Source organism: Sphaerulina musiva, assembly GCF_000320565.1.
Source record: "Sphaerulina musiva SO2202 unplaced genomic scaffold SEPMUscaffold_3, whole genome shotgun sequence".
NCBI lineage: Eukaryota > Fungi > Ascomycota > Dothideomycetes > Mycosphaerellales > Mycosphaerellaceae > Sphaerulina > Sphaerulina musiva.
In genome coordinates this window covers 1,218,524-1,237,603 of record NW_016017385.1, presented here as the reverse complement: position 1 = coordinate 1,237,603, position 19,080 = coordinate 1,218,524, and the positions used below count along the sequence as shown (strand labels likewise).

Here is a 19,080-nt window from a genome sequence, read left to right as displayed (position 1 = left end):
GTGGAGAATTCGATGCGAACAATCCATGGCTTTGGGGATCGAACTTTCAGCAGGCAATGGATCTCAATATGGCAGATATGACGGGAGTAACTGGTGGTGGCATGGACGGCATGTTCCTTGGCAGTGGTCTCGCGCCATTTGACTTCAATGCTGAAACTTTTCAGTGAAGCCGGATATCATGAGCCCTGCATGATTGTTCTCTTTTGCGGCTTTTTTGGTCGGCTTCCCTCGTGTCTTGTATGCAAGATTGGATTCTCCCTCAGAGTGGCCCAAGAGTGCCTACCCACCTACCTACCTACATGTAGTATTGCATTTCCATCCAGAACAGACGCGATATGAGGTAGTAATACACACAGCATTAGATAAGAAGTATGATAAAGAAGAGTGCGATACATGTAGATGAAATCTCTCTTCTCGTAAATCATGCTCGCTCACGTAATTATACGACGCCCTAACAAAAACAGAGCATTCTCGGGGTATGTATACTTGTATATACCCCTGTCTTTTCAGGTTGTCTCTAATCACAAGACATCGTTTGCGACGCCACCAACACCTTTCGCTATACACAAAAAAACCCCCATCATATGCTTCATCATCCTTACGTCTCTCTCTCTCTCTCTCTCTGTGTGTGTGCTTGTGTGTGCATGTGGGCATAAACGAACTACCCATCTTTATAAAACTTCTTAAAAACCAAATGCAGCAACAAATTCACCGCCAACTTCGCTCCGCCCTGTTGACTCTCTTCAAACACACTAATACTGCTGCGATTGTCATATTGTGCCTGCAACAGGTCATCCAATAAGAGGTTTGCACTCGCTCCAGGTAGCATCATACTCCCCGAACTAGCTTCCAAGTGGAACACACCAACTTCATCCGAACTGATGACAATGTTCAAATTGCCCCAGTGTTCTTGTTGGTAGCCCGCCCAACTCAACAGCACGCCCTTGTCAGCAAGCTGCCGTGCTGAGTACTTGTACGATCCGAACTTCGGCTGTCTGCCAGCACGCTCCAGTTCGCGTTCATGAGACCATTGCTTAGTAAAAGGCATGAGAAATTTGTGTTTGCTCCCTTTTTTGTTGGCAAGTGTGTGCAGACATTGTTCGATGTAGTCGTTGTAGGACTTGAGTTGATCTTCCAAGAATTGAGCTTTCGTGTCGAGCTGTTGGATCGTAGCACGCGTAGTCTCAGTTTCACGTTGCCGTTCGATTCGTCTGCGATGCTTCTGTCGAATGTCGGCTGCGAGAGCGTTGAGAATTTCCTGGTAGTTGTTGTGTCTGGAAACGCGGAATTGTGGTGGGATGTGTGGCTGTTCGAGCTGGAGGATGTTTTCCAGGCAGGAAGACTTCAGTTCGGCGTATGTCATGCCTTGCAGATCAATGAGGTCGCGGCGGTCTTCGGAGAAAGTCGATGGCGCTTCGCTGTAGACTGAAAGTGCGCGGCTCGAGCGCATTGATGCACGAGGGTCGAAGTGGGACGTCGAGCGCTTGTGATTTGGTCGATGATTACTCCTTTCTTTCTCAGCAAGCTCTTCTTGCACAAGTGAAATCCACCGATCGGCATCTTCGTGCGTAATGGGTCGAAGAAGGATCTCCATCAAGTTGGATCCGGACTGTACGCGAATGATATATAGGACCAGTCGCTTCGTAGCTGTGAAGAGCTGTCGGGACTCGGCGCTTGGATCGTCCTGGACCGTGAAGCGCGATTTGAGCGTCAAGGTGATTTCACCACCGTTAGTAGCGCCACCAAGATCGCTTTCATTGCTCTTCGCTGTTCCTAGATCTGCCAGTAGCTCCTTGATAGGGTCGCTTCTGTCCGGTGCCACAGCAGAGATGTTGTCTGAGATCAGGCTGTGCAGCGCGAAGATGTCTGCAAGCTTGATATAAAGCACCGGTTTGGTCATGGAATATAAGTCGGAGAACTGGTCCGCGTGGTATTGCTCCTCTGGCGAAGGGATATCGAACAGATGCTGCAGACATTCTGACCACCTGTCGAGAGATTCACTGATCCAGTTGTTGAGAGGCTGGAGGTAGAGGTTCTCGGCACCAAATAAGCGCCCAGCACTACAGACCTGGCCGAGTACTGTCACAACCTGCGCCAGATTGCGTTTGTGGGCAGGACTGAGACCACGATCTACCACTCCCCACATCTCAGGCTCTCTCAGCGCTGGAAGGACGTATGTTCTCCACAGCCACGCTCCTACGAGCATGGCTAACCCACCAGGATCTTCGCGAGGAAATTGTGCACAAAGAGCGCGATGCTGTTCGGTGACCAGGTACCGAAGCCCATACGGCATGCGAATCAAAGACTCTTCCAAAGACGAGAAGAAGCCATCTCCAAGGTCGCGCAGATCTTCCAAATGTTCGACATATCTAGGCCTGACATCCTCCTGTCTGATGACCATCTCTCGAGGGATATCGCGTGGCCGTTGTGATGGCACACCAGTCTGCAGCTCCTCGTTGTTGAGGATGGCACGATAGATCTGTAGGGGATCACTTTCTAGGTCGAGATGGTCTTGTCCGCAAATTCCATCTCTGATCATACCGCCGAGCAGAGTCTTGAGATAAGATCGTTCGCGCGGGTTACGGAGGTAGTTGAGAGTGAGCCGTTGCTGGAATGTACCGCCAGACTGACGCATGTAATCTTCTACGTTCTGGCATCGTGCGATCGTCTGCTGGCTGCTCGTAGCAAGAACCTTCATGAACAGATATTCCTCTCTGCTCTTCTGTGCGTAGCCGAACAACGTGAGCATAAGTCGCTCAAAATGCTTGCTTTCCTTCTCGGCTAGCCCTCGTTGCGTAAGCACAGCGAATGCCCTCGCCAGGTACTGGGGCTGGGTCTGGAGGAAGAAGAACAGCTCTTCATAGCCGGAGAGTTTCTTGCGAGAGTTCTTGTTGAGTGCCTTCAGATCCAAGCCAGACGGTTGTGCGAGCTGAGTACCGTTGCGTAGCAGTTGTGATGCCGATCCACCGAAATGTTTTTGATGCTTTACAACCTCATCCAGTGTGATCTTGTTCTTGACCAGCAGGGCGATCTTGACATCCAGACCTTCGACGTAGCTCTCGACCAGCTCGTTTCGACGAACGCTCTCAATCACTTGTCTTCGCATCCTTTCCGACTCAATCTCACTCTCAAACTCCAGATTGCTATCGGTGAGCAGGTGGACGTGTTTACGGATGACAGGCAAAGGTGGATTCTTGCCATTGACCAGGGATTTGTAGCTCTCGCCTTGCTGCTTGGCACGGACGAACGACTGCAGCTTGATGACTTTCTTCATGTTCTCCCGGAAGTGCTTGCGCTTGTCAGCAAATTGCTTGCGCACTCGGAAGCCACGAATTGCACATTGTAGCTCTTCGACAGCCGCTTCGTGCTCCTCAATTTCAGCCAATTGCTCGCCAATGCGACTTCGTTCAAGCAGCCCGCGTACCAGAGACTGTACTTGCGTGATGCTCTCTTCTTCCTTTTCCATGCCGACAAGCTGATCGAAGATGCGCTGCCGTTCGGTATACGCCCTTGCGAGAGATTGCAGTGCCGTTATCTGACTTTCCTGCTCTTCCAACACAGTAAGCTTCTCGCCAATGCTTTTACGATGTAGCATAGCTCGAGCCGCTGACTGCAGGCTCTTCACACCTTCAGTGTGCTTTTGGAGCTCTTCTCGCACATCCTGGTATAGTGAGCGCTCAGCTTGGCCACGAAGAAGAGCCTGGAATTTGACGATTTGCTCTCCTTGCGAAGAAAGATTTTCGCGAGTGTCCTGATGCTGCGATCGTACTGCCTGTGCTCGCAGCAGGGTTTGAAACTTCACGATCGTGGTCTCGCGCCCTTGGAGTGCGCCCAATGTTCGCGCCTGTCGTAATCGTGCAATGAGTCCTCGCGCGGCGGATTGGGCTTGGACGATGGCGGGTTCCTCATATTTGCGTTCCCCATGCGCGACCGCTTGTTGTCGTCGCTCGATCATAGCTCTCGCAGCTGCCTGCAGCTTCACGATGTCCAGACCCTGCTGTGTCGTTTGCAACTCTTCTTGCGTATCTGTGTGTAACGATCTTACAACTTGAGCGCGTAGCATTGACTGAAATTTGGTAATTGTATCCTCCTTGTCCCAGAGCTGATTCATGATTCCACCCACACGCATGCGCTCAAGGGCACCTCTGGCCGCTGCTTGGAACTCGGCGACTCTGGCCTCATTCTCTTCGGTCCTGGTCTCGTGCCACAAGTCGCCAGCCCGCCAACGTCCTATTGCACCGCGAAGTGCAGCTTGCAGTTCTTTCACCCCGTGCCGTTGCATTTGCAGCTCTTTGCGAACAGTCTTCGTCTGTGCTCTCGCTTGTCGGCCACGCCACAGATTCTGCACTTTGACTACCGCGGCCTTGTTTTCCGACCAGGCTTCCCGTTTCCGATGAAGTTGTTTCCTCACCAGGTAAGCCTTGGCTGCCGCTTGAAATTGCTGATTGGCGTTGTGCATGGTGTACTTGAAGTCAAAGATTTCGCGAGCAAAGCCTCCCCTGGCAATGGACTGAAGGTGTGCTATTGACTCTTCCACGTCCCATAGATCTTGCATGATATTCCCAAGCTTGATTCTCATAAGGGATCCCCGGATTTGCGTCTGCAGGTCAACGATCATGTCCTCCTGCTCAGCCAGCAGCTCGTCTTCGGTGGGTGGTGGTGGCTCTGGTTCTTCCTCGATCTGCATCGCTTCGCGCATGCCACCGAAATTGGGCATCTGAACACCACTCTTATCGATGCCCTTTTGCGTAGCCTCAAGTTCATGTTCCTCGAATTGGAGCTGACCCACCAGATTGCCGATTCGGAACTCGGTGATGCCTTGTCGGAATAAGAGCCATGAGACTGCGTGTATGCAGTAGATGACCTTGGGGATATTTTTCTTCTCATATAGATCGATCAGCTCAAATCTAAACAGTTCTGGAAGCCCGATCTCGGCCAGGAATCGAAAGAAAAGCGCAGTGTTGTCTGTATGCCGGAAAGTGAGTGGCGACCCTCGCCATATCCGTTTCGAGCCCAGCCCTTGCTGCTGCTCCTGAGATAATTTGGGCGCAAGCCTGACCACCACTTCTGCAAGAGTGACACCATCTCGAAACGCCTCCTCCAGTTGCACAATAGGAGGCAACTTCTCGGGCTCTAGGACGTCCTCTATCCAAGCTCGTGCTTCTCCAATATGACAAAGGTACTCATACGCAGCTAAATGCTTTCTTTGCGTGTCCATCCATTTGGTGCTCGAGTATTGGGAGGAAAATTGCGATTGATTTGGCGTTTTGGGCTTCACAGTTCCAGATCGTTGCAATTTTCTCCTCCCTGCAAGGCCCATCACCTGCTCAGCAGGAGAATGCACGCTCAGATCTTCAGTAGATTCATTCTGCGCAGCCATCTTACTGAGATGCCGCAGTTGAGGCGTAGAAGACTTTTGCAGCTGGCCGATATCTTCGCCATCTAGCTGCGGAGGAGCCATGTCCGTGGAGCCATATCGCAAATGACCTTTCGTTCTCGATGGTCTTGTGCTTGCGCGCATAGAATCGGAGCGAGAGAGTGTTGCCAGACTGTTCTTCGTAGGCGATGGAGGCGATCGGAGCTCGGGTGAAGGAGACCGCAATTCAGCACCCTCGCTTGCGAACTTGACATGAGTCGGCGACTTCGCAGGTCGCAAGGCCATATCTTCGCTCCACTCTCGAGCATGTGCCGGCGGTTTTGTGGGCGATGAGAAAGGCGAGTCCAACATCTCCCGACTGGGCGGTCGTTCGCGCATGTTCTCTTTTGACTCTGTTCGGACGTGTGAAAGGCCATTCATAGGAGGCGGAGGCAAAGTTGCAGGTGGACTCCGATTCTCAGCGACTGGCCTCAGCACACTTCTCGTCTCACTCCTCCCCAAGTTTGCCCGCCAGTCATCGTCGCGCACTTTCTTCGGTGAGACATCCATCTTGGAGGGACTCCGCTGGATCTTGCTCTGCTCCTTCTCGGCCTGCTCGCGCTGCTCCCACTTGGCAAATGCGGCGTTCTTCTTGACAGGCGATTCTGATCGTTCCCGCTTCGCGCTCGTGGTCGTCCGTGCTAAGAAGGGATCACTGCCAGCAAATTCGCTCCCAGACAGTGCGCCCAGGCTGTATCCGGAACTCGCATTACTGCTAACGGTAGGCTGCCGAATCGGGAGGCTCGACTGATCTGCTTCGCTGTTGTTGGAACGCGTGCTCATATGCCGCAGCGGCGACGACTTGGTGGGGCTGTGCTGGCGGAAGTGAGGAGACGCCGGCGACGAGAAGTGAGGATAGGAAGGCATGACGGCGACGGCGGCGGCGGTGGTGGTGGTGTTGACGGTGACTGCCCCCAGTCAAATTGCCTGTCGTTCCTGGTCTGGGGAGAGAGGTGGTGGTGGTGTGATGATCGAGGTCGCAGCAAGCCAGGAAAGCGCGTCCTGCTGGTTGCTATGCAAAGTCCCACTGCAGATTGACCGACGTCCTCATTGGGGCGTAGAGAGACGTCTGTTCACAGACACATGAGACGATGCAAAGCATACAAGAGGGTGGATTTGCAGCGGTATAGCAGAGGAAGTGTAGGAGGAATGGTAACGGCGTAACGTAGAGGCGATTGGTAGCCTGGCCTGCCCTGAGCTTGGTTGTACACAGTTGCCCGTTCGAGTAGTTTGTTTGTTGACACCCACGTCCCACGGCTTGACCCTCGCTTGCGGGTAGATTAGATCAGATCAGGCACCGGCGGATCTAGCCTAGCGCGCTTTCGATTTTCTGCTTGTGTCAAACTTCTCTGCGCCCATTCAAGAACTTCTTCTTCCCCTCGGGTAAGTCTGCATTGTGTGTCGCGTGTCTGGAATCACCTCTAATAACTGATTGACATTAGGCATCTCCTGCAATCTCTGCGCCGACGGACTCAGTCGAATCAGCTACCTATCCGCGACCATGAACGGCGGCGACCAAATCTACGACGGCGTCAATCTGAAGAAGCCCGCCGCCGAAATGGCCTCTCTGTCTCTGAACGGCGGTGCGAATGGCCACGCCAGCGACAGCGAGGAGCGCTTCGAGGACCCAGCCAAGGCTCTAGAGATTCTCAAATCCTCATATGGCCGCAAGGATGGCATCTCGGTGCACGAACTTATGGACGAAACCAAGACTGGCGGCCTGACCTACAACGACTTCCTCATGCTGCCAGGCTACATTGGCTTCCCTGCCAGCGATGTCGACCTCACCTCCAAATTGACCCGCAACATCACCCTCAAGACGCCCTTCACCTCCTCGCCCATGGACACCGTCACTGAGCACAACATGGCCATCCACATGGCCCTGCTGGGCGGTGTCGGTGTCATCCACCACAACTGCTCCGTCGAGGAGCAGGCCGAGATGGTCATGAAGGTCAAGCGCTTCGAAAACGGCTTCATCACAGACCCCATCGTCCTCTCCCCGAAAGCCACTGTCGCAGATGCCATCGCCTTGAAGGAGAAATGGGGCTTTGGAGGCTTCCCAGTCACCGGTAGGCTACATCCTCTTCCTTCTCTCTTTCCCATTCGTATGATGCCAAAACACAATATTAACTTTCGTTCAACCGTACGTGCCTTGCCAACGTGCTCGGTGCGCTGGGGATACCTTGATTCTCTGACTTCGATCAAAAATCACACCTGCACACTGCTCGAACATCCCCCTCTGAGCATGACCGCTGACTTGATTCGAAACAGAGAGCGGCCAGCTGAAGAGCAAGCTCATCGGTATCGTCACGCCACGAGACACCCAGTTCCATGCCGATCTCGATTCGCCCGTTACCGACATCATGTCCACTGAGCTCGTCACAGCACAGCAGGGTGTCAGCTTGAAGGAGGCCAACGCCATTCTCAGCAAGAGTAAGAAGGGAAAGCTTCCCATCGTGGACAACTCCGGCAATCTCATCTCTCTGCTCAGCCGAAGCGATCTGATGAAGAACCTGAACTACCCTCTCGCGACCAAAGTGCCAGGCACTAAGCAACTGCTTTCTGCCGCTGCCATTGGCACACGTCCGGCCGACAAGGAGCGTCTCGCTGCCTTGGTAGAGGCGGGTCTTGACGTTGTCATCCTCGACTCTAGCCAGGGTAACTCGATGTACCAGATCGAGATGATTCGGTGGATCAAGCAAAACTACCCCAAGCTAGATGTCATTGGCGGCAATGTCGTGACTCGCGATCAGGCTGCATCCCTCATTGCTGCTGGTGTCGATGGTCTCCGTATTGGTATGGGTGCTGGCTCCGCTTGCATCACGCAAGAAGTCATGGCTGTTGGTCGTCCACAAGCGACATCCGTCTTCCGCGTCACGGAATTTGCCAGCAGATTCGGCATTCCATGTATCGCCGATGGAGGCATTCAGAACGTCGGCCACATCGTCAAGGCCATCGCTCTTGGCGCCAGCACCATCATGATGGGTGGTCTTCTCGCCGCCACCACCGAATCTCCTGGCGCATACGTTGTTGGTCCCGATGGTCAGCTTCGCAAGACATACCGTGGTATGGGCTCCATTGACGCCATGGAGGACAAGAAGGCCGGTGGATCTGGTGACAAGGCCAACAACACTGCCAAGAACGCCGGTACCGCACGCTACTTTTCCGAGGGTGACAAAGTCCTTGTTGCTCAGGGTGTATCTGGCTCTGTTCTCGACCGCGGCTCGGTGACCAAGTTCCTCCCGTACCTCATGGCGGGTGTGCAACACTCTCTCCAAGACACCGGTATCACCAGCGTAGAGGCACTGCAAAAGGGAGTGCGTGCTGGTGAGGTGCGATTTGAATTCCGAACTGCTTCTGCACAGGCCGAAGGTAATGTGCACGGTATGGTTGGCGTGGAGAAGAAGCTGTACAGTTAGACCGATGGCTCTCACGAGTACATGAAGGGGGAACACAAGAAGAACAAGGCGTTTTGGGAGTCCCTACCTTAGGTACACTGGGCGGCAGCGCATGATTTGGTGATTGAAACAAAGAGATGATGACTCATGTACTACGAGAAAGTTGAATGATATCCCATGTTGACTTATATATGTCTTATTCATCCTGTCCTCTATACTACCCGACGAGTCGAGACCAGCAGCTTTTGCTTGACAGACAACATGGAAATATTCAATGCCTCGGTTGATTGTGTATACCGTTTCGAAGAGAGATTTACGAATGCGTGAAGAGACGGTGGAAATGGGGGTTGGGGGCGGGGGAGTTCTTTTTAATGGAAAAAAGAAAATAAAACAGTGTCACACAACACTTCTACAAATACTTTGTTTACACACGACCAGCGCATATGTACATAGGATGTAAATAACAAAAAATCCTCATCGAATAACATCCTCATTACCCGATCATCCAATTCCCACCTCACCTAACCTTTCCCTCCCTCCTCCCCTCCTTCCTCCCATCCTTGCTTCCATGATGACTCTTCCCTCCCTCCCCCTTCTTCACCTCAATCTCAAACAACTCCATCATCCTCTTTCCCGCCTGACTCCCCTGCCACTCATAAATCTCCCTTCTCGCAGTTGTAGCAATCTCCTGTTCTCGCTCCACCATTCTGGGATTATAAAAGTCTCGATAACCATGCCAATGGTAACCATACACACTATGAATACCCTGTTGTCCCTGTTCCGACGATGATGACGACGACGATGACGCTGAACAGGCACAACACCTCATGGACAAGAACTGCAACGTGCGATTCAAATTCTTCAAATACGCATCGTACCACCCTCTTCGCAAGGCGATTTTCTGCATAAATTCATGACTGCCACGTGCAAGCATTCTCTTCTCATCGGGAGTCAGGGCTTGTTCGAGGTTCCATTTCAAGAAATCGGATCGGAAACGAAAATACACACGGCGTTTGATCCAACGGTCGAGGGAAGCAATGGTGGTTCGGACGCCTTCGAGATGCATGAATTGGCCTTCGACGAGGGATTCGAGGAGGGTGTATTCGTCGGGGACGTCGAAGCGGAGGTGTTCGGGAATGTTGGGTTCGATGCTTTCTCGGACCACGTGACGCCAGAGGTGGGACAGGAAGGTGCGGTTAACGGTGATGGGGAAGGTATTGGTGGAAGCTGATGTGCTGTCGAGGTCGGAGCAGGATTTTTCGTAGTTTTCCCAGTCGGTGTAGCGGTCATCGTGGTAGAATAGGCCGTCGGGGTGGACGTTGAATTTTAGCTCGTTGATGCGGTCTGGGTTGGTGAAGATTCGGGTGTTGCAGATGAGGCAGGCAACTTTGACGATGTCTGTGGAACGACAAATTCCCATGAGGCATGCCTCGTGGATGACGTGGTCTTTGGAGCAAGGGAGAGAGACGTCGAGCTCGCACTTGAGACGGCAGTACATGCACTTCGGGGCCAGCTTGTACGCCGGGGTCTTGTGCTCCTGGACGATGAGGGAGAGATGTGCATCAAAGTCTTCGAACCAGCGAGGTTCTGCACCGAAGCTCTTGTGGAATTTGGTGTAATTGTCAAGAAGGTCCTTGCGTGGGGTTCCGGTGGTTGTATAATGTTCAAGCTGAAATGCGATGAAGCGAGCGGCTCGGTCACTTTCGACACCCATGAGATGAACGAGGTCCTGAAACCACGTCGGGTTGATTTTGGTCGAACCAATCTTTGTCATTGACAGGAAGTCTTTGAGGACAAAAGTATAGTCTTGCTCGTTGTAATCGACTATTTTCCCCCAAATGAATCTCGTCAAGCGGCGTATCCGGATCTGAGGCCCAAGCTCGGGACGTGCGTTGTCTTTGAACATCACTACACTGAGGTCGGTCTTGCCATGGCACTTGATCGCTTCTTCCACATCGATGAAGATGTCGGAGTTGGTGAACTCGCGGACGCAGGGATTGGGAACATCTTGGTCACATCTGTAGACGGAGTAAAAACCATTATCTGTAATCTTGTCGCGAGCAGCATGTCGCATCACTTCGTCGTCACGGACTAAAGGATGTGGTGCATAGCGCTCTTTGGGACTTTGAGGCTTGTTCATGAGAAACTCTTCTGTCGGACTCGTCAGCAAATTGAGCGCAGGATAGTTCACAAACACCGTGTGATGCCTCCGGAAAGCACCAACGCCGGCATTCCACGTCGGCGATGCGGCATCTCCACCAAAATCGACCCGCTCTGCCTCTTCGAAGCCAGAAGAATCGGAATCGCTGTCGTAAAATGTTTGGCCAATGGTCGGGTCCAGCCCGAAAGTTTCCAAAATGTTCTTGTTCAGATGACGGTTATTGATTCTGTCAACCATGATGAACGAAGGCGGTAAATGTTCAGCAGAAAAGAAGTATTACGTGGAAAGTGATGGGAGAGCAAACTTGCCACTGTAATGTATTAAGAAGCGGCATCTTTGCATGGACAATGAATAGGTTGGTTGCTTTGTCAAGGCTTCGAGACGACGACAATGCCATAGCGGTATGAGATGGCCACTGGAGCTATTCATAGGCATCAAGTCTTTGTTCCGAACGTAGACGCGAGATTGGCGAGTGTACTGGTGAACGTGAGCACGTGGTCGCAGTCTGCGCGTGTCGTGTGTGCAACACCGTCATGCCTGGAGTTTGTGCTCCGGACAACAGGCTGAAAGCTGTCAAAGTAGATCCATCAGAGGATATGCGACGCTTGACTCTATGCCGCCAGGCTATTACTCCTCCGTTGATCGCAGCGCTCGACGGGGCAGCCGAAGCCAGTCTGTAAACTCATTGCTCATGTGCCTCCAAGCCCGGTGTGTCCGCGATACGCAGCACGTATTTTGTAGCACTCGCTTTGCCTTCTTTCAAGTTGCTCAACGCAGTCTGCACACCTTCCAGCCCACCAGGAATGACCTCTTGTGGCTGAGGCTTGAACCAGCCCTCCTCGAGTCCCTTCGCGATATACCTGAAATATACGTGCCCAAAGTCTTTCAGATCATCAGGCACGCCGTGGACGCTCCCGACCGTGGTCAGACTCTGCTTGATGTTCCCTGGGAGATCGTATTGCTTCCCAGGCAGGACGAAAGTGACGCGACCCATCTCCTGGTCGAGTACCTGTCCAATGTTCTCCACACTGCCTTTTTCGGATACCGCATCGAATGCATACTCAATCTTGCCACCATGCTGAGCGGCAGCGGCGTTCAGACCTTTGACAACAGCCTCGTTGCCCTGTCTGTAATCGATGATGGTGTCGCCTTTGCTTCGATCGATGAAGCCTTCGACGTGTGGAGTGCCCTTCCCTGCTACGCAAATCAGAGGGTGGATGTTTGCGCGACAAGCCAGTTGCACAGCGTAAGAGCCGACTGCCGAGGCAGCGCCGTATATGATGAGCGGTGTGGAAGGACGAGAGGCGTTGGAAGCCTTATTGATGGCAGCTGAAGGAGGTGTAAATGGTGCTGGGAGCTGGAGGCGGGCGAAGAGGCCCACCGCTGCGGTCAGAGCGGCCAGGGGAATGGCAGCGCCCTCTGAGAGACGATGTGATTAGTGGGGACACCAATATGTCAGGAAGCCATGGCTGAGGTGTGTCGCGTACCTTGGAACGAGACGTGTGCAGGTAGGTGCGCTGTCGTAGCAGACCACGATACCGCATACTCGGCATAACTGCCTCCCGGCTGCATCATCTCGTGAAAAGCAAAGACGCGATCGCCTGGTTTGAACTCCGAGACACGCTCGCCCACTTCATGCACAATACCAGAAATGTCGTCGCCTTGGTTCACTGGTCTCGCGTCGGGTACAAATTCTGGTCGCTTCCTGTGTGCACCTTCGATCAGTCCTGATGTACCTACGCAGCCATTATTTCGCTCCATCACAAGGCACCTACCAATCTTTGGGATTTGTGCCCGAGTACATCACCTTCGTGACCACTTGATAAGGCCCTGGCTGTGGTAGAGGGCCATCCTGAATGGTGACCGTGGGCCCTTTGGCTACCACTGCTTCCTTCATGCTTGCGCTCGAAGTGTTTCGCGTCTGAGCAGCGATTTGTGATAGACGTCGTGAGGCAGATATGCGGAGGGTATGGAGCATGATGGATGGAATGAGATGAGAGAGGCACAATACTTGACCTACATACTTGCCTCGATGGTTGGCCTCCTCGCTTCGTAGCTACCTCCTACCACTTACGTACATTTAGATGAAGACTGCAGCTGCACACCCACCAAACCCACAGTAGCAGATGAAGCGAAGCGAAGCTCAGTCTCCGCGCAACCGCATTGCATCATCCGAGGAGCCACACCCGAGGGGTACCTACACCTGTTGTGTTTGTTCTATCCCTAGATCGCTGTTCCCACATGGTCGCTTTGCTGTCCGTTGTCCTTCCAACTCGATGCATCCAAGAGCAAGTCTTTCAACAACAGTTTCAGCCACTGCAGGTCCACGCGAATGATATCGAGGCGACAAGGAAGCAGTAGTGAGAATGCCCGTAAGCACATGTAGCGTCGGTGGCCGAGTGATGTCTGTACAGACCAGAACAAACTGGAAAAGCCTCTCTCTCCTCAGGGACGGACTCGATGTGTGTGTCGCCGAACAAGGTGCGCAGAAGAGGAGGAGGTGTGGACAATCGGGTCGAGCACAAGCATGAGAACGTCCGTGGGTGGTGAGAAGATGGCAGAGCAGAGTAGACGTGATCACGTGCAGATTGATCAGAGAGGGTCTCGGTCTCGCTCCTGGTTGTCCAGGACGACGGCGAGTTGATTGTCTTGGCAGGTGTTTCAGCTTGCCAACACGCGACAGACCGCAGAGAAGGTCCAAAGATTGGTGATTGCAAGTCACAACCTGCCAGAGCAGCAGAGCTTTAACCACCTCCACCACCACCACCACCACTGCACTGCACTGCACCCAGACGTTCTTTCATTTCCCTCCCTCCCTCCCTTCCTACTGCTTCCCTGAGATTCGCTTCCCATCACTTTGGGTGCTCACCTGCTATCCGCATTCCACACCACTCACCGGGAGAGATACATAGGAACCACGCCGTCATCGCTGCCAGTCGCTCCTGCTCGATGGTGACAGCAGAATTGTTCACATCCGACTTGCCTCCCGTGGATACCCCGAATACCGTCTCCCATGGCCGTCGCGCTGCCCGTTGATGGCGCGTCGAGCATCAATGTCACCATCCGCGTGCGCCCCTTCACCATCCAGGAAGCCGCCCAGCTCACCCGCCACGACGATGGTCCTCTCTTCCTCGGCGATGGCTCCATGGCGGCCGTGCCCAAGCCCAAGCTGGGCGGCAAGGGAATCCGCCCCGTGATCAAGGTCATGGACGAGAAGTGCCTGTACGTTCATTCTTTACGCAGCACGGCAATGTGCACTGATGGAAGGGGACCTGCTAACATTGTCTGTCCAGAGTCTTCGATCCACCCGAAGAGAATGCGGTGCAGAGATTTGGCCGCATGCCGCAGGGCAAGCGCTCCAAAGATCAGACGTTTGCCTTTGATCGCGTCTTCGATGAACACACCACCCAATGCGACGTCTATGCCGCCACGACACAGCCCCTGCTGGATCAGGTTCTCGACGGCTACAATGCCACCGTCTTTGCATATGGCGCCACGGGCTGTGGAAAGACGCATACCATCACTGGTACCGTGCAGTCGCCGGGAATCATCTTCATGACAATGCAGGAGTTGTTCGAACGGGTGCAAGAGCTGCGAGAGTCGAAGGAGGTGGAAGTGACGCTGTCCTATCTCGAGATCTACAACGAGACCATCCGGGATCTGCTCGCCCCAGCTGGCTCGAGCGGGAAGCAGGGCCTTATGTTGCGCGAGGACTCCCACCAGGCCGTGTCAGTCGCCGGCCTCACGTCTCTCAAGCCGCAGAACGTGCAGGAAGTCATGGATATGGTCATCCAGGGCAATTCATTGCGCACCCAGTCACCAACCGAAGCCAACGCCACGTCGTCCCGATCTCACGCCGTCCTACAGGTCAATGTGGCGCTCAAAGACCGTGACGCCGCCGTCAACGAGCCCGTCACCTTTGCCACCCTCTCCATTATCGATCTGGCAGGCTCCGAACGCGCTTCGGCCACGAAGAATAGGGGAGAGCGCTTGCTCGAGGGTGCCAACATCAACAAGTCCCTCCTCGCCCTCGGATCCTGCATCAACGCCCTGTGCGATCCACGGAAGAAGAATCACGTTCCCTACCGAAATTCCAAATTGACGCGTCTGCTCAAATTCAGCTTGGGCGGCAATTGTCGGACTGTCATGATCGTCTGCGTGTCCCCCAGCAGCGCGCATTTCGACGAGACGCAAAATACCCTCCGATACGCGAACCGGGCGAAGAACATTCAGACCAAGAGCATCAGGAATGTGTACAATGTGGACCGTCACGTCAAGGACTATCTCAAGAAGATCGACGAGCAAATGGCAATGATCAAGGAGCTGCAAGCAACCCTCAAAGACTACGAGAAACAGGCATTTTCCAAGTTCAAGAAGGCAGAGGCGAAATTGGATGGCGTTTTGAAGGATAGCATCGAACGTGTACGACTGGCATACGATCATTCTGCTGCTGAGCGCAAGGAGAGGATCAATACAACCTGCAGACTGCGCCAGACAGAACGTCGTATTGGTGCAATCAGTGGCTGGGTGGGCGCATTCGACCAAGTCTGCGAAACCCGCGAGGACGAGGAGCCTGCGCCTGCCATGGTGTCCATGAGGAAGACTGCAACGGGCATTCTGACCGAGCTGGAACACAGTCGACAGCATCACCACCAGAAGTTAAACAAGCTTAATTGGACCCGGGCCATCGACACCGCACTTCAAGACGGCTTGCGTCAGCTGGAAAGCAACGATAGCTTTACTGCTGATTGTGCTGAGGCATCAAGTCTGCTGAAGGAAGTGGAGATCTTGAAGAATCGCGCGGACCTGGAGATGCATGCGATGGTGCTGGACGCCGAGAAGACGGCTGAATCCGGGCTGATGAATGTGATGCTCACGACGCAATTTGAGACCATTGCCATTATCAGTCAGCTCACGCAAATGACTGACGAGGACGCGATGCAGGCAGGTCGCGAGATCATGGGTAAGCTCCTGCAAGCCTGCACCGACAGCGTCGGACAAATCATCAGGCCAGACGGCGGTCTCCAGATCACCGCAGCGGTGGCGCCCAGCCGTTCGGGAACACCACGCAAACACAAATCGTTAATGGGACCCTCTCCGATGAAGCGAAAGATACGACAGTCCGTTTCCAGCCGCGCTTCGCTTTCGTCCCAACCCAGACCATCCCTCCCCGCAGCTGTACCCTCATCCATCCCAGCAAATGTGGCGGCCGAGATGTACTACTCATCATCACTCCACGAAAGCTCTAGCCCTGCTCGGGGCACTTCGGCAAGTCCTAGGAGGCATGTCAAAAAGCTCGGGGGTATGGCACGCAAAGGGGTTGCATTCGGTGCAGGCACTCCCAAAAAGAGGTCGCCGACAAAGAAGCGTGGAGTCAGATGGAGAGACGAGGGTGCCGAAGATGGAGCCACGCCAGGTGCATTGGTCGAGTTTCAACCAACACCTAAGATGCCTGCTCCAACGCCTCCCATTATCCCTAGCAATGATGACTCGACCACGAGTATTGAGCCTCCCAAGTTTACATCCGACTTTGATGCGAACGATGCCGATCCCGAATCCAGCCCTTTGCCCGTTGCCCCCACACAGAACAGCGAGATTCGCAAGACTCCAGCCGGCACTGGTCGCTTTGCCATTGGTGCATTGACCAAAGGGAGCAAAACAGGCTCAGACTCGCCCGCCATCATGCCTCCCGCACCCACCTTTTCTCTCGGTATAGGTTCGTTCTCTAGCGACGATGAATCGAGCCCTCTGCGGGAACTTGGTAATCGTGCACCACATAGTAGTACATTGCGTTCGGTGAAGACCATTTCGGAGCATAGTGATGGATCTACTGGTTCTGACCTGGAACATTCATTCACAGATCGTGAGTCGTCTCAGCAGATTCGCGCAGCAATGGCCAAGAAGAAGCGCTCTTCGGTGAGTGGTCGCAACTCGATTGGCAGCAACGCTGCTCGTCAACGTGCCAGCGACCGTGCCCACCGCCGGCGCAGTCCCACGGCAGCGCAGCCGGTGGTGGCGTCGTCCCCAACCGATACATCGTTCTCGGCATCACATGCACGTCGGATTGGTGTTCGCGAATCTGCCAGCCATAGCAACATTCTGTCACCGCGCACTGGATCGGTTGTCAAGAACAATGGACCACCTGTTGCGCGGGCAGTACAGGGACTTCGCCATCGCCAGAGTATGTTCGATATGAACACTCCACGCGAGACGCCAACCGGGCCTAACGGTCGTCCTCATTCCCGTGTTAGTAGCATCGTGCCAGGAAGCGCAGGAGGCTCGAAGCCAGTTTGGCGTTAGAGGAGGCTGTGTAACCGTCACATATAGATTGAACAAGTGACCATCCTATACCTGCCAGTAGTTGGTTCGTGACAAGCTGGTACAGGCGAGACTGGACTGATGGAGACCACCCCTGGAAGCGTGTATCATCATGCGAACGAGCGCGGAGCGATGACTGGCATATATGAACTTGGGCCTACTGGAAATGATCGCAGGAGGACTGGCGTTATCGGCATGTTGACTTTGGGTTGTCTTTCATCGGTCCATGGATAATGTACACCTAGGGTATTGGTGGAACTTCACGAGGTATTTGTCCCGTAGGCAAGAGTACCTCATTTGGGAAAGGCCAAGGGGACCACGGCCGGATTTGATCAATTGCTACTGTTACTACTACTATTGTCAGCGTTGAAGCGCAGCGTTGCTTTGATTGCAGACTACTACTGCTGCTAGCACGAAGCAAGTTCAAAGACTTACTTCATCTCTCGTATGACCCCGACTGTATGATGACAGCCATAACTCTGAATGATCAATGACACTATCACAAGCACTACTTTCGGTCATGCCTGGTGTTTTTGCAACTCGCTTCGTACTGTTTTAATCCGTGCTTGTCGCCGTGCTGTGCTGTGCTGTACTCTCTTCACGTGGTGATGACGGATGCTCTTTTTCTCTCTTTTCCCCTGTGTCTTTTCCTCGTCTGTCGTGATTCCTCTGTTTCCTTCTCCTAACCCTCATTTCTCTACTGCTGCTGCCGCTGTCCTTCCCCTCCTTCCCGTCGTCGTTCTCGTTCTCGTCTTCTTCTCTTCCTTTCCAAAATCGCAGAATCCAGAAACACCGAACAAGTATTCGAAGAATCGAATTTTCGAGGTTCTTCTTTTTCTTTTTCTTCTTTCTTTTTGCCTTTTTTCTTGCTCTTGTGATTGGGAGGGAGTTCGAATGTCATCATGTTATTGTTATTCTTGTTATTATTGGTGTTGGTGTCAGATTTCCGAGCAGGAGGAGGTGGGTGGAGCGTGAGGAGTTTGGTTGGCATTTTCCTTTTTTTGTTCTGACGAGAGAGTGCGGAGAAGGAGGGGGGTGGATGTGAAAGCAGTACTGTTTCGTATGCTGTGGTGGGAATTGAAATTTTTGCGTTGATGGTTTAGTACAGAGTACAGCGTACAGAGTAGTCAGGTATGTAGACAGATAGATAGATAGTATGCAGTGGCAAGGGTTAAAGGTAAGGTCAGCGCGTTAGATACCTTAGGCTTAGGGTAAGCTAAGGTAGTTTGCCGTTGCTGACTCAGCATTCCTTTCGCCTATATAGGTATAGGTAGGTAATGTACCTTACTACCTCCTACAAGGATATTCCTCTATTTTGTTTCAGAAAAATCTCTCTCGACAACATACATACAGTCATACATATATATACAAGTGAATATAGCCGGATGACGATAACGATGCTGACGATAAAGAAGAACGATGTAGTTTTTGCAGGGAACATCAACAAGGCTTCAGAACTTCCTCCTAACTAGATGAAAAAAACAAAAAAGAAAAGGAATACGAGAATAAGGTAAGAGTAAGTAAGTGTCCACCGGTCCGGGTAGCCAGCCAAATAACCAACTAACCAATTATTCGGTTTATTCAGTCTGTGGCTTATGGTATTTGAGACTGCAGATATGGTCTTTTTTTTTCTTTATCTTTCTCTCCCTTTGCTGCACGGACGATTCTGCCATGCATCTTTGGTTGGTCCCATCGTTCCAAGAATCACGAGGCTAAAGCAAAACTGTATCAACAGGGAAAGGGGAAGGGGGGGGGGGGGGGCTATGAAATCGGGGTTTGACGGCGTA

General features: G+C 52.9%; 6 protein-coding genes across 6 annotated transcripts; 2 read left to right on the top strand and 4 right to left on the bottom strand.

The window, feature by feature from the left end:
• Positions 1 to 661: 661 nt before the first annotated feature.
• SEPMUDRAFT_40544 (uncharacterized protein) lies at positions 662 to 5,521 on the bottom strand (the record flags this gene model as incomplete). The annotated part of the gene is made up of 3 exons (XM_016908787.1): positions 662 to 1,365; positions 1,459 to 4,420; positions 4,613 to 5,521. The coding sequence occupies 3 exons, from the start codon at positions 5,519 to 5,521 to the stop codon at positions 662 to 664; spliced, it is 4,575 nt and encodes a 1,524-aa protein (XP_016762493.1).
• A 1,453-nt stretch (positions 5,522 to 6,974) lies between these two features.
• SEPMUDRAFT_41062 (inosine-5'-monophosphate dehydrogenase IMD2) lies at positions 6,975 to 8,835 on the top strand (the record flags this gene model as incomplete). Its single annotated transcript, XM_016908810.1, has 2 exons — positions 6,975 to 7,485; positions 7,688 to 8,835. 2 exons carry the CDS (start codon positions 6,975 to 6,977, stop codon positions 8,833 to 8,835), a joined length of 1,659 nt encoding a protein of 552 aa, XP_016762492.1.
• A 496-nt stretch (positions 8,836 to 9,331) lies between these two features.
• On the bottom strand, positions 9,332 to 13,014 carry SEPMUDRAFT_132044 (uncharacterized protein; the record flags this gene model as incomplete). The annotated part of the gene is made up of 3 exons (XM_016902467.1): positions 12,751 to 13,014; positions 12,463 to 12,680; positions 9,332 to 12,394 (listed from the first exon to the last, which is right to left on the bottom strand). The coding sequence occupies exon 3, from the start codon at positions 11,210 to 11,212 to the stop codon at positions 9,332 to 9,334; it is 1,881 nt and encodes a 626-aa protein (XP_016762490.1). The 5' UTR covers positions 11,213 to 12,394; positions 12,463 to 12,680; positions 12,751 to 13,014.
• Positions 11,658 to 12,872, bottom strand: SEPMUDRAFT_40615 (GroES-like protein; the record flags this gene model as incomplete). The annotated part of the gene is made up of 3 exons (XM_016908791.1): positions 11,658 to 12,394; positions 12,463 to 12,680; positions 12,751 to 12,872. 3 exons carry the CDS (start codon positions 12,870 to 12,872, stop codon positions 11,658 to 11,660), a joined length of 1,077 nt encoding a protein of 358 aa, XP_016762491.1.
• Positions 13,015 to 13,303: 289 nt separating the features above from the next.
• SEPMUDRAFT_132042 (kinesin-domain-containing protein) lies at positions 13,304 to 17,735 on the top strand. The gene is made up of 2 exons (XM_016902466.1): positions 13,304 to 14,197; positions 14,269 to 17,735. The coding sequence occupies exons 1-2, from the start codon at positions 13,989 to 13,991 to the stop codon at positions 17,273 to 17,275; spliced, it is 3,216 nt and encodes a 1,071-aa protein (XP_016762489.1). The 5' UTR covers positions 13,304 to 13,988; the 3' UTR covers positions 17,276 to 17,735.
• A 113-nt stretch (positions 17,736 to 17,848) lies between these two features.
• On the bottom strand, positions 17,849 to 18,163 carry SEPMUDRAFT_124550 (uncharacterized protein; the record flags this gene model as incomplete). Its single annotated transcript, XM_016901923.1, has 1 exon — positions 17,849 to 18,163. A coding segment is annotated over one exon (315 nt), but the record flags the coding sequence as incomplete, so codon positions are not given.
• Positions 18,164 to 19,080: the final 917 nt, after the last annotated feature.